Here is a 12,909-nt window from a genome sequence, read left to right as displayed (position 1 = left end):
CACCTTACATTTACCCACATTTATCTTTAACTTCTTTCTTTTGCACACCTTCCCAAACTCCGTCATTAACTTCCTTAATATCTCCTCTGACCCTGCTACAAACGCAGTGTCATCAGCAAACACCAACTGGCTTATTTCTCATTTTCTTCATTTTCTTTAACCATCTCCAATCCCCGGCCTCGGTAACATGACAAATGCTTGGCGAAGTCCCACCTTTACCTCAAACCACTCACTTTCTCCATTTATGGTTCTTATACATACTCTACTATTGTAAAAAATATTGACTACTCTTAACAGCTTTCCCCCTATCCCATATATCTGTAATACCTCCCACAGTGGATTCCTGTTTACCATGTCAAAAAAAAAAAATAATAATAATAAAAAAAAAAAAAAAAAATCCTAAAGCTTTCTCACAAATCTGCCTAACCATAAAAACCTGATTCACGCAACCCCTACCCGTCCTAAACTCACAATGTTCTTTACAAATTACTCCCCCTGTGTCTCTCCAAATGGTCTCGATCAAAACCCTACCAAAACCCTTACCAACTACACTCAATAAACTGATCCCTCTGAAATTACTACACTCACACATGTCCCCTTTTCCTTTGTAAAGTGGAACTATGCAGTCACTCCTCCAGTCATCCGGCACTATACCCTATTTTAGACAAATATTAACTTGACCAGCCAGTCCACCATCACTGTACCTCACCTTTTTTAGATACTCCGGAAGACACCCACCTGACCCAGGTGCCTTACCTGCTCTCATCACTTTAATAACTGCTTTCATTTCATCTTTCCTTATTTCTCCTCCCTTTTCCTCATTCATCACTGTAATTTTCTTAGCGCTTCCCATTGCAACTATCCTCCTTCACATTTAGCACTCCCTGGAATATACTGCCCATCTTCCTCTTACTGACGTCTCTTCCATTATCATCTCTCCATATGCACCTTTTACCTTTTCTTTTCTACTTGATTCACCTCCCCTTCCTCTCTTAATTTCCTTCCAAAACATATTTCATTATCTAAAAAGAAAAATTCTATCATACTCCTACTCTATTTCATATCTGCTTTCCTTTTTGCCTCCTTTATCTTATGCTTTACTTCTCTCTTCTTTGTACCTCCCGTATGAGTCTCTCGTCCTATTTTGCAACCAAATCGTGGATGCTCGATTCTTCTCTTCTACAAACTTCTTTGCTTCATAATCCTTCCCTCTATTTCCCTCTGCCCCCTTTGTTCCACACACCATCTTTGCAAACCTTATGGCTCCCTCCTTGAAATATCCCCATTTCACCACTCCTAGTTTTACTCTATCCTTCACTCCCTCCCACTCTTCTCTCCACTTCTTCTTGTACCTCTCCTTTTCTTTCTCACTTATGCAGTTTACTCTAAGCATTTCCCTAACTTCTGTCTTTTTCCTCTTTCTCCATCTTTCTTTCACTCTCAACTTACCTTCTACCAAAAAATAATCTGATATTTCACCACTCTCTCCCTCAAGAATATATACATAAAAACTCTTTCTACTTTCCTTTTGGTTACCACTATATAGTCCAATAAAGCCCTATCTGCCACACTTCCATCAACCACCCTCTCACATGTGTACTTATGCTTGGCTTTCTAAACACTGTGTTTGCTATCATCAACACTGTACATCTCCACCATCAAAGAAGTGGTGCAGGACAGTATTAGGAGAAGGGGACAACATAACGGAGGGACAGTCGCAGTATAATAAAGTAGTATCCTTTCCCTATGAATAGAGATTTCCTCTATCACAGACAAAGTTTTGTGTGGTTCTGGTCCGTACAGGCGCCCGTATAGGCCCAAAAGTATCAGCTACATGCTACTGAAAATATTTCAACCTGCTTACCTCCAGGTGATCTTATTAAAACTGAAGAGAAGTCTTTTTCTTGAAATCTCGTCTATCTCATTCAATCAACACATCTTTTTAAATACACCAGGTGATCTTAGTGATTAGAGAGGAGATGTTAGTCTTACAATTCTTATATTTACTATTTTCCCAATTATCTGATTATCAAAATAATCACAGCTGGTTTCTTTCAGCTTCTCAAATAAACCATTTGAGGCACCACCTGACAGGAGGTTTGCCTATAATACTCACTTCGCACAGATCTTCATGATGTCGAGGAGGAGACCTGGAGGGTAGATATCGCCAAGTGGGTTGTTTGGGTTGACTAGGATTAAGGCGCGAACTCTTCGCCCAGCAGACTGTGTCTCCAAAATCTTGTCCTCCACTGTTTCCTTGTAAAGTCGAAAGCTCTCCTCTGCATTGTCCGGCTGTGTGTACATTATGGCACAGGTGTTGGTGGTCAGGAGAAAGAACAAATAGAACTGTCACACACAAATGAATCTGACTTACTATATCTCAAGGCAGTGCAAATATGTATTTGACTATTATTTTAGAAATACAAATATAAAGAGAAATACAGTAAATTTGTTAACTTAGAACTTCTACATAATGAAGCATATTAGATACACAACAATTAAGCATCCATTTTCCTAGTTTTGATATATAAAGGTTCTGGTTTAAATATCCAGCACCAGTCACTATATAAATTGTTTCCACGAGTCTATTTGACAAATGTCATCTCTTCCTAGACTTCCCATAGGTCTTTCGTGAAAGAAAAGTTAGACTGGCATTTGTGCCAAGTGATTTTGGGTCTGAAGGCACAATTGATAGGTAAAAAGTGAAAAAGTAAAGTGTGACCGCAGCTCCTCAAACCTGACCCATGATATATTTTTGGCAAAACTTACTCTATACATGAGTTACATTATATTGAATTACCTACACATATCCTACGACAGGAAATTCCATAGATTATATTTATTATAGGCCAGGTTTTGAATTCTATCTTCATCGCTAACTGCCCTCTTTCACTAACAGCAAGCAACAATAAGATAATCATAAACACTTAAACGCTCAATGACAAAACTTCATACTCCTCTATTCACAGCTCATCCACAGAATTCGTAATGTCTGGCGTCCCTTGAAAAATTATACTGCTACCAATCGATTTACAGGTTACATCTTATTCTGGTTGACGTCAGGTGATGTTATTCAGATGAGAGAAACTAACAGCGATCAATGGGCTAATGGGGACTTCCATGAGCCATTTACCCTATAGAAACCTGTAGAAAAGATTTTAGGTAATGCCCGTGGTCATGCTGATATATCGGCACACGCGTACAATAGACTCCTGAAAATCGTACCACGGCTTTGCAAACGATTGGCATAACGTCCACTTGACCCCGCTCCTCAATGTCGGTAAAGATGCGGGTGTAGACGGGCGTGGGCGTGAGCACGACGTCACCAGGGTCGCACAGAGTATAGGCGAGGGCGTCAAGGCAGCTGCCGGCGCCGTTCATGATCGCCAGCTGGAAGGAAAGAAAGAATCAATAATTGGGAAAGTTTACGTAAGACAGATTTGTGTAAGAGTGTATGTGAATATGTGTGTTTGTATGCGTGTGAGAGCGTGTGTGTGTGTGTGTGTGTGTGTGTGTGTGTGTGTGTGTGTGTGTGTGTGTGTGTGTGTGTGTGTGTGTGTGTGTGTGTGTGTGTGAATAAGAGTGAGTGTGAAATAGAGTTAGAGATACGGGGGTATGGAGGAGAGAGAGAGAGGTAGTGAGCGAGAGAGAGGTAGTGAGCGAGAGGAAGAGAGAGGGGGGTAAGAGGTAGTGAGCGAGAGGAAGAGAGAGGGGGGTGAGAGGTAGTGAGCGAGAGGAAGAGAGAGGGGGGTGAGAGGTAGTGAGCGAGAGGAAGAGAGAGGGGGGTGAGAGGTAGTGAGCGAGAGGAAGAGAGAGGGGGGTGAGAGGTAGTGAGCGAGAGGAAGAGAGAGGGGGGTGAGAGGTAGTGAGCGAGAGGAAGAGAGAGGGGGGTGAGAGGTAGTGAGCGAGAGGAAGAGAGAGGTAGTGAGCGAGAGGAAGAGAGAGGGGGGTGAGAGGTAGTGAGCGAGAGGAAGAGAGAGGGGGATGAGAGGTAGTGAGCGAGAGGAAGAGAGAGGGGGGTTAGAGGTAGTGAGCGAGAGGAAGAGAGAGGGGGGTGAGAGGTAGTGAGAGAGAGGAAGAGAGAGGGGGGTGAGAGGTAGTGAGAGAGAGAAGAGAGAGGGGGTGAGAGGTAGTGAGCGAGAGGAAGAGAGAGGAGGGTGAGAGGTAGTGAGCGAGAGGAAGAGAGAGGGGGATGAGAGGTAGTGAGCGAGAGGAAGAGAGAGGTAGTGAGCGAGAGGAAGAGAGAGGGGGGTGAGAGGTAGTGAGCGAGAGGAAGAGAGAGGGGGGTGAGAGGTAGTGAGCGAGAGGAAGAGAGAGGTAGTGAGAGAGAGGAAGAGAGAGGGGGGTGAGAGGTAGTGAGAGAGAGAAGAGAGAGGGGGTGAGAGGTAGTGAGCGAGAGGAAGAGAGAGGGGGTGAGAGGTAGTGAGCGAGGTGGAAGAGAGAGGGGGTGAGAGGTAGTGAGAGAGAGGAAGAGAGAGGGGGGTGAGAGGTAGTGAGCAAGAGGAAGAGAGAGGGGGGTGAGAGGTAGTGAGCGAGAGGAAGAGAGAGGGGGGTGAGAGGTAGTGAGCGAGAGGAAGAGAGAGGGGGGTGAGAGGGAGTGAGCGAGAGGAAGAGAGAGGGGGGTGAGAGGTAGTGAGCGAGAGGAAGAGAGAGGAGGTGAAAGATGAAGTGGGTGAAGAGAGTTTTCGACTTACATTATCAGGACTGACGGGATTGTCAGGGGCCAGATGCCTAGTCAGTGTGTCTGCCACTGCCTGACGAAGTTCCAACAAGCCGGAATTGTTGAAGTAGTGCATATAGCGTTGCTCGAATCGAAGGGCGTCAGGCTTCGTCAGCCGCTCGATCAGCTCCACCTCCATAACACGGTTGACGGCTGTGCCCATGTTCACGATGCCCTGCGGTTGGAGTTCTGAGTGATACGAGGGTGGGAAGGAGAAAGGGAGAGAAAGATAGATGAAGAGAGAGGGAGAGAGGAGGGAAAGAGAGATGAAGAGAGAGGAGGGAAAGAGAGGGAAATAGGAGGGAATGAGAAGGAAAGAAAGAGGGAGAAGGAAAATGAAGGAGGGGAGGAACGTAGAGGAAGAGGGAAGGCGGGAGGGAGAAAGGGGAGCGTGAGAGAGAGTTATAAGGAATTACAAGGAAGATTTTACAGCCTATACCAAGGAGGTACCATTATAAGGTTACGGGGGTGTTCATACTAAAGTGTGTAGCATCTTGTTTAACCGTCTTTTGAACTGTTCAACCGAGGAATTATTTACTACGCCCTTTGACAGAATGTTCCAAGTATTGCAGATTTTATAGGTAAATAAATCGCCAACTATGTCACATAAGTAACGATGGGGATTGAATTACCACCCATGATTACGAGTGGTATTCACGTTCAAACTGAAGAGACGTCGATAGTCAATGTTATCAAATCTTTGAAGTATTTTGGAAGCCTCTATTAGCTGTCCAGGCAATTTCCTGATTTCTAGAGAAAAGAACCCCAAAGCCTTGAGACGCCTCTGGTAGCCTTTTTGTCTAATGGCGGGAATAAGTTTCGTTGCTCGTGCCTTAACTCGTTGTAGACTCTCCACGCCCATCCTCAAGCTCGGCGACCAGAACTGGACGGCGTATTCCAAATGAGAACCAACCAGAAAATCTTAAAGTGTCGAGGCTATTTCATGCTTCAGGTCACAAAATTGTCTTCTGATGTAACCTTTAATTTTTTGTGCCCTTTTTTCTACTTCAGTTCACTGTTTTGAGGACTTGAGGCCGCTGCTAGTCAAGACACCCAAATCATTTTCCAATTCTTTACTTGGTATGTCATGACCCAGGAAAGAGTAGTCTGCCCTCTGGTTTGCATGCCCGATATGCATGATCTTGCACTTTTCCAGATCAAATGGCATTATCTACCTCTCAGATCACTTCCTCACTTTCTCTAAGCCTGATCTAAGAATTTCTACACCTTCAGGTGTTGCGACATTTGCTCCCAAACTAGTGTCATCCGTAAGCTTAGCTATGTGGCTCATAATTTCAACATCTATTTCACTGATATAGATGATGAAGAAAAGCGGACTTAATACAGGCCCTTGGGGCACCCCACTGGTAACAAGACCAGCCAGACGATGCCCCTTTAATAGCTACACGCTGTCTTCTATCTTTCAACCAGGCTTCAATCCAATTCAACACTGTTCCTACAATACTCATGACTCGAACTTTTGACATTAACCTCTTATGATTCTATAGATGGTCAGTAGGTCACTTCTCTGTCTTCTTTGCTCCAGAGTCGGTAACTCCAATTTAGCCAGTCTCTCCTCATATGACAAGTTTGAAAGTGCAGGAGCCATTTTTGTGGCTGCTCTTTGGATTCTTTCGATTTTCTTTATATTCTTTTTGATACTGGGTGACCACAATATCGCCGCATGTTCTAGTCGAGGCCTTATCAGTGTGACTAATATTTATCTAATCATTTTTTTCGTCCAAATATGTACTCGTAAATGCCATTTTTATTGGTCTTAGCAAGTTACAGGATTCTCCGACAATTTTGTTTATTTGTGTGTGTGTGTGTGTGTGTGTGTGTGTGTGTGTGTGTGTGTGTGTGTGTGTGTGTGTGTGTGTGTGTGTGTGTGTGTGTGTGTGTGTGTGTGTGTGTGTGTGTGTGTGTGTGTGTGTGTGTGTGTGTGTGTGTGTGTGTGTGTGTGTGTATGTGTGTGCGCGTGCGCGTGCGTGTGTGTGTGTGTGTGTGTATGTGTGTGTGTTTACCTAGTTGTATTTTACGGGAAGCCGAACTATGCTCGACGTGTCCCGTCTTCATATCTCGTTTTATCTAGACTTTTTAAATTCGTGTATCGCTTCTCCACACACCACATTCTCGTCTAACCTATTCCAAACGTCTATTATCCTGTGGGGAAAGCTGTTCTTTTTCAGGTCTCTTCCATAATCGTCTTACTTGATTTTCTTTCCATGTCCTCTTGTATCTCTACTATCCTATTTTATTAGATCCTCTCTATCAATAATTTCTATGCCCTCCATGATTCTATACATATTTATCAAGTCTCCTCTCTCTCTTCTTTGATCCAAATTCTGTAGCTGAAGTTTTGCCAGCCTCTCCTCATATGACAGTTCTGAGAGCGTTGGTGCAAATATCGTAATTGCTCTTTATATTCTTTCAAGTTTTGTTATACATTTTTTGTACTTGATGACCACGTCGTCCCTGTATACTCCAATTTTGGTCTTATGAAAGTAATTAGTATTTTCTTCACCATTTCTTTGTCCACGTATGTAAATGCCACTTTGATTGATCTTATCAAACTATAAGTTTCCCCAAAAATTATGTTTGTATGTTTCTCAGGGGACATTCATAATAATGACTCCTAGGTCCTTCTCTTTTTCCACTTTTTTAATTTCTTCCTCTCCCAATGTATATGATCCCACTATTCTTTATTTGCTTCTTCCAAATTCCATAATACTACGCTTCTTAATGTTGAATTCCATTTCCCACTTCCTACTCCATTCACATACTATATTGAGATCACTCTGCAGCGATTTACAATCTTCGGTGTTCATTTGTTCGACATTTTTTCATCGTCTGCGAATAAGCTCATATAACTTTCAATTCCTTTACTCATATCATCTGCGAATAAGCTCATATAACTTTCAATTCCTTTACTCATATCATTAATGTATATAGCAAACATTACTGGGGCTGATACTGTTCCTTGTGGAACTCCACTAATTACCTCATCCCAATTGGAATGTTTGTCTCTTATCACCACTCCCCTTTTTCTTTCATGCAAGAATTCTTCCATCCACTTAAGTAGTTTGTCCTGTATTCCTTCTGCAGTTTCTAATTTCTTTAGCAATTTCTTATGTGGCACCTTATCAAAAGCTTTTTTTCAGGTCTAGAAAGGCACAATCAGCCTATCCATCTCTTTCCTGTATCATCTCTATTAGTCTTAAGTATAAACACATCAAGTTTGTGACACATGATCTTCCTTGTCTAAATCCAAACTGCCTCGGATCTAGTAAAAAAAAATTTTTTCAAATGCTTTACCCATCTAATTTTGATCATTCTTTCACAATTTTTTTGCTACCGTACTTGTAACAGAGGCCGATCTATAGTTTGTAGGGTCTTCGTTGTTTCTCCCCTTATATATTGGTACTATATTTGCTCTTTTCAAATCTTCTGGAACTTTTCCTTCCTTCAATGAACGGCTTATTAGACTATGAATTTTGTCTTTTAGTTCGTCCCTGCATTCTCTAAAAATCCAGCACGCCATTTCATCTGGACCATGCGATTTTCTGACATCGAGATTACTCAAGTGATTCATTATTTCATTCTTTGTTACTCCTATCTCTTTCACAATCGACTTCTCTAGGTTGTATGTTCTCCCTCGTAAACACTGATTTAAAATGCCTGTTCATGATTATTTATATTTCCTCTGTATATTCTATTCCTTCTTGTAGTTTCTCTAATTCTTGTTTGTTTTTCAGTTTGTTGCTTACAAATCTATAAAATAATTTTGGTTGATCTTTACATCTTTCTATGACATCCTTTTCGTATTTTCTCTCTTGTTCTCTGCGCACTTGTACATATTCATGTCTATAATCAGTATATTTTCCTTTTTTTTTTGTCTTTCCTCCATTTTATTCGAGCTTTATCCCTTTTATATTTTAACTCTCTACATATTTTTTGTTGTACCAACATTTCATATACCCTTTTTCTTGTTTTCGTCTTGGAACAGACTTTTCCACCCCTTCCTTATTAATTTTTGTAAAAATTTTACATTTCTCTTATACTGTTGTTTCCTCTTTGTATATCCTTTCCCAGTCTGCTTAGAAAAATTTCATTTCTGTCAATTTTTTTTTGCATATATAATTCTTCCCTTTCTATATTGTTCGTTTTTACCATGTATTTTTCTTCATTTAGCTCCAGTTCTATTAATATGTGGTCACTTTTACTTAGTGGTGTCTTGTATACAATATTGTCCACTATTTCAGGTTCTGATGTGATTAATAGGTCCAGTCTCGATGGTTCTTCCTTATTTTTATACCTAGCATTCTCTTGTATCCATTGTGTCATTGTATATTCTATAATCATATCAAGTAGTACATTTCCCCATAGGTCGTTTCCACCCTTCATTGTCAACTCTTTCCAGCAAATTTGTTTACAATTAATCACCCATTATAACTATTTTACCTCCATCTTCAATTATCTTATTTAGTGTTATCCTTGTGTCTTTTAACATATTTCTATGTTCTCTCTCTTCCCACGAAGTCGTTTTAGGAGACACATAATTTACCACAAACTTCCTGCTCTTCTTGTCCCTGTCCTCTATTTCCATCATAATTTCCACTCTATTCTTACCATATGTAACATTCCTCACGTTTATATCCTTTTTAGTCAGGAAAATAACTCCACCTTATTTTACTTCTTTGTTCCTAATCCAATAATTATATACACCATGCCCTACACTGTTGGGTGGTAATGGACCTTTCAATTTTGTCTCCACAATTCCTATTGTCAGATTTCTTTTCCATTAGGTAATTATTCAGTTGAATCAAACCTGTTATTAAGCCATCTATATTTGTGAAAGACACTTTTAATTTTCTGTTACCTCCATCGTGTTTTCTGTTTCCCTTCTGTTTTTCTCTCCTAAGAACAATTTCCTCACTTTCGATTCCACTACTCTCCAATAGAACTTCTCTTTGTCTGACTCTGTTCTTTTCTCGTTTTTTTTTCTTAGCTTCGATTATTTTTGTTTTGTCTTCCTCTCTTTCCTCTTTACTCATCTCTCTTTTTATCCATACCTGTTTGTACTGATCACTTTCTGCTAGTTTTCCTGTTTTTGATAAGACATTCTCTGCTGTCGTTTGTGACCTGAATTTAACTCTAATTGGTCTGGTCTTATATGTATTGTATTTCCTTAGCTTATATATTTCTTCGATTTCTTTGACTATTTTCTGTTCACCTTCTTGAAATATTTTTAGTGCCCTGTTCACTCTTTCTTTCTCACTTCTTACTCTTGTAGTCCTATTTGGATTATGTTTCTCTTCCATTCCTAAATAGATATATATTCATTTTTATATGCTAGGTCTCTTACTATATTCTCCTTCTCCCTCATCACTTTAATAAATAAGACTTTAGTGTGATCCTTCATCTGTTGTTTCACTATATCTCTAAATTCACTTTTGTTATTCTGCTGAACCCTTTTCCAACCACTTACCTATTTTTCTATGGACTCTTTATTCTCTTTATTATTCCTCTCTAATGCCTCATTCTCATCCTTTACTTCTTTTAACTGTCTTTTTTTTTTTTAGATTTTGGTTCACCTTCTTTAGTTCTTCCAATTTATCAAATCTTTGTGTAATCAGTGCAAGCTGACTAAACCTAACCTCCCATGATTCGTTAATTTTTGTTAGTTTTTCCTCTAGACTTATTAATCGGGGGAGGTTGTCATTTCCTCCCTCATTAAATCCATAGAAATAATTATCTCCACTTTCTATTGTGCTGTTCTTATCTATATTTCTAATTTTTATACTATCAATGATTTGCTCGACTTCGCCTGTGTCGTCTGCACATCTCTTGTTTACATTCCTTCTGACGTCCAGAGCCAGTTCGTCCCCTTCCTCATTCTCTTCCATTTTCCTCAATAATCCCTCGCTTCTCCTTTTTCTTCACCTTCCCACTAAACCACGAGCTTTCCCCCTCCCTACTAATACAGCACAGGTACTCTCTCGTCGTTGAAGTCCACGAAAATTGCGGGTTTTTTTTCCGGAGTTCTAATCTTCACCCTCAATTCGACGATCGTGTGTGTGTGTGTGTGTGTGTGTGTGTGTGTGTGTGTGTGTGTGTGTGTGTGTGTGTGTGTGTGTGTGTGTGTGTGTGTGTGTGTGTGTGTGTGTGTGTGTGTATGTGTATTCACCTTGGTCTTTGGATCACGTGTTGGACTCGTGATCGACAGCTATTTCCCTCCTGGAAGAAAGCTCAGAGCTCATATGACCGATCTATGGGTAATGCTATGACCTTTCACACATACACACCCCCAACTCCCCGCCCACGAGAGTCAGAGTAACGACCCGAAGCGCAGCGACACCGAAATAATTTCGGACCTGGGCAGGATTCGAACCAGGTAATGCGAGCACCCCCGTACTTCGCAGTCCAGTGCTCTACCAACAGCGCCACCGAGTGTGTGTGTGTGTGTGTGTGTGTGTGTGTGTGTGTGTGTGTGTGTGTGTGTGTGTGTGTGTGTGTGTGTGTGTGTGTGTGTTTCTCTACCAGCATTGACCATCATTTCCAATCTAGAGGTTCGAAAAGGTTGCGTTGTGTGGATCTCCAGTCACTCACCGTAAAGAACATACAATGAGTAAGTAAACCCTTTCACCCAATCCGGGAAACCGTAAGTAGGACTGGCCCACGCTAGCCCCCTTCGTTTATTCATATTTCTTAATGTAAAAATGTCTCAAGTGACCTACCTCTGGGTTGTCCTTAGCATGGAACAAATTAGCCTCAGCCTTTTCAAATTGGGTGAGGAGAAACTCGTCGGTATTGGCCGTTTTAGTTGCTCGCTTGGACAGCACTGTATCATTGCCGGTGGTCAACATTCTGGACTTTTTCCTATGTTTTTGCCAATAAGGAAATACATACAATAATTCAAATTACATGGAGCCAATTTGGCATGACTAGAGTTGAGCTAAGGCTCAAATACTTGCTAGAGTACATACATTAAATCCTAGCATTGGAATATATACAATATATGTCCATGTCCAAGTGGACATACAATTATTAAAATGAATAATTATTACTACTACAATGCCTGGTATCATGTGTCGACCGTTGGAGTCGAAATGACAGCGTGGCTGGCTGGTAATTCGGAAATAATTGCTCTTTGGCCCTGCCTGACCTGAGAGGTGAGGTCTTGAGCGGGATTAGTACCACTAACTCTTCATCTGTGTGCAAGCGGATGCATTGATACTAGCTAGCATAACCTGCACGTGCAACATACACACACACACACACACACACACACACACACACACATACATACACACACACACACACACACACACACACACACACACACACACACACACGTGTATATATATATATACATATATACATATATATATATATATATATATACTGTATATATATACATATATATATACATATATATATATATATATATATGAGAGACGGAATAGGGAAGTTGCGAATGAAAATGATAAGTACGGATTATTCATATTCACTGACACAGATTTCACATACGTCAGAAACTGCGCGATGGAAGGAAGATAAGGCCAAAACTACCTCTTTCGCTCTTCGAGACAGGTGCCAGCAACATGCTGATTCAGCACTTGAACTGCTTTCTCTGAGGCGATTGCCCCGAGAGACAGGAGGTGGCAAGCATTTCCCAACTGCGTTGTTTGACATATCCGGGTGTGAACAATACTTCTAATCGGCCCGTATATCGGTCAGAATTATCACCCAGTTTAATTGCTCAGACACAAGTTCTGTGTGTTATACAAATAAAGTATTTTACATTATAATTTACTGGTGCAGCTTGCACTTACCTATAAATTGAAATATATATATATATATATATATATATATATATATATATATATATATATATATATTATACACACACACACACACACACACATATATATATATATACATATATATATGATAAAAATAAAATAGAAAATGGAAAATAAACACACACACACACACACACACACACACATATATATATATATATATATATATGAGAAAAATACAGAAATATTGACGTAATAATTATTGCATTACAGCACACACACACTGACCGTACCTAATCCGCAGCATTAGCAGTAATCCAGGCAATCACCATCTACCTTCTTCTCATCTAACCCACATTACCGGGTATAAAAGCTGCTGATCTT

The 12,909-nt window shown here is 40.6% G+C and overlaps 1 protein-coding gene across 1 annotated transcript in view; it reads right to left on the bottom strand.

Annotated features, from left to right (window-relative positions):
* Nucleotides 1–12,433, bottom strand: part of LOC143038935 (1-aminocyclopropane-1-carboxylate synthase-like protein 1) — a 26,146-nt gene extending 13,713 nt beyond the window's left edge. Inside the window, exons 1-5 of the mRNA XM_076208721.1 lie at nt 12,293–12,433; nt 11,458–11,599; nt 4,695–4,895; nt 3,226–3,390; nt 2,117–2,292 (exon numbers count right to left, since the gene is read on the bottom strand). Coding sequence (XP_076064836.1) covers nt 2,117–2,292; nt 3,226–3,390; nt 4,695–4,895; nt 11,458–11,586 — 671 coding nt within the window. The 5' untranslated portion in view covers nt 11,587–11,599; nt 12,293–12,433. The remainder of the gene's footprint in view (nt 1–2,116; nt 2,293–3,225; nt 3,391–4,694; nt 4,896–11,457; nt 11,600–12,292) is intronic.
* Between the last annotated feature and the right edge of the window lie 476 nt (nt 12,434–12,909).

Source organism: Oratosquilla oratoria, chromosome 25, assembly GCF_046742065.1.
Source record: "Oratosquilla oratoria isolate Oo_2021 chromosome 25, ASM4674206v1, whole genome shotgun sequence".
Classification (NCBI taxonomy): Eukaryota; Metazoa; Arthropoda; class Malacostraca; order Stomatopoda; family Squillidae; genus Oratosquilla; species Oratosquilla oratoria.
Note: the sequence above shows the minus strand (reverse complement) of the source record. Positions and strands in the feature narration are given on the sequence as shown.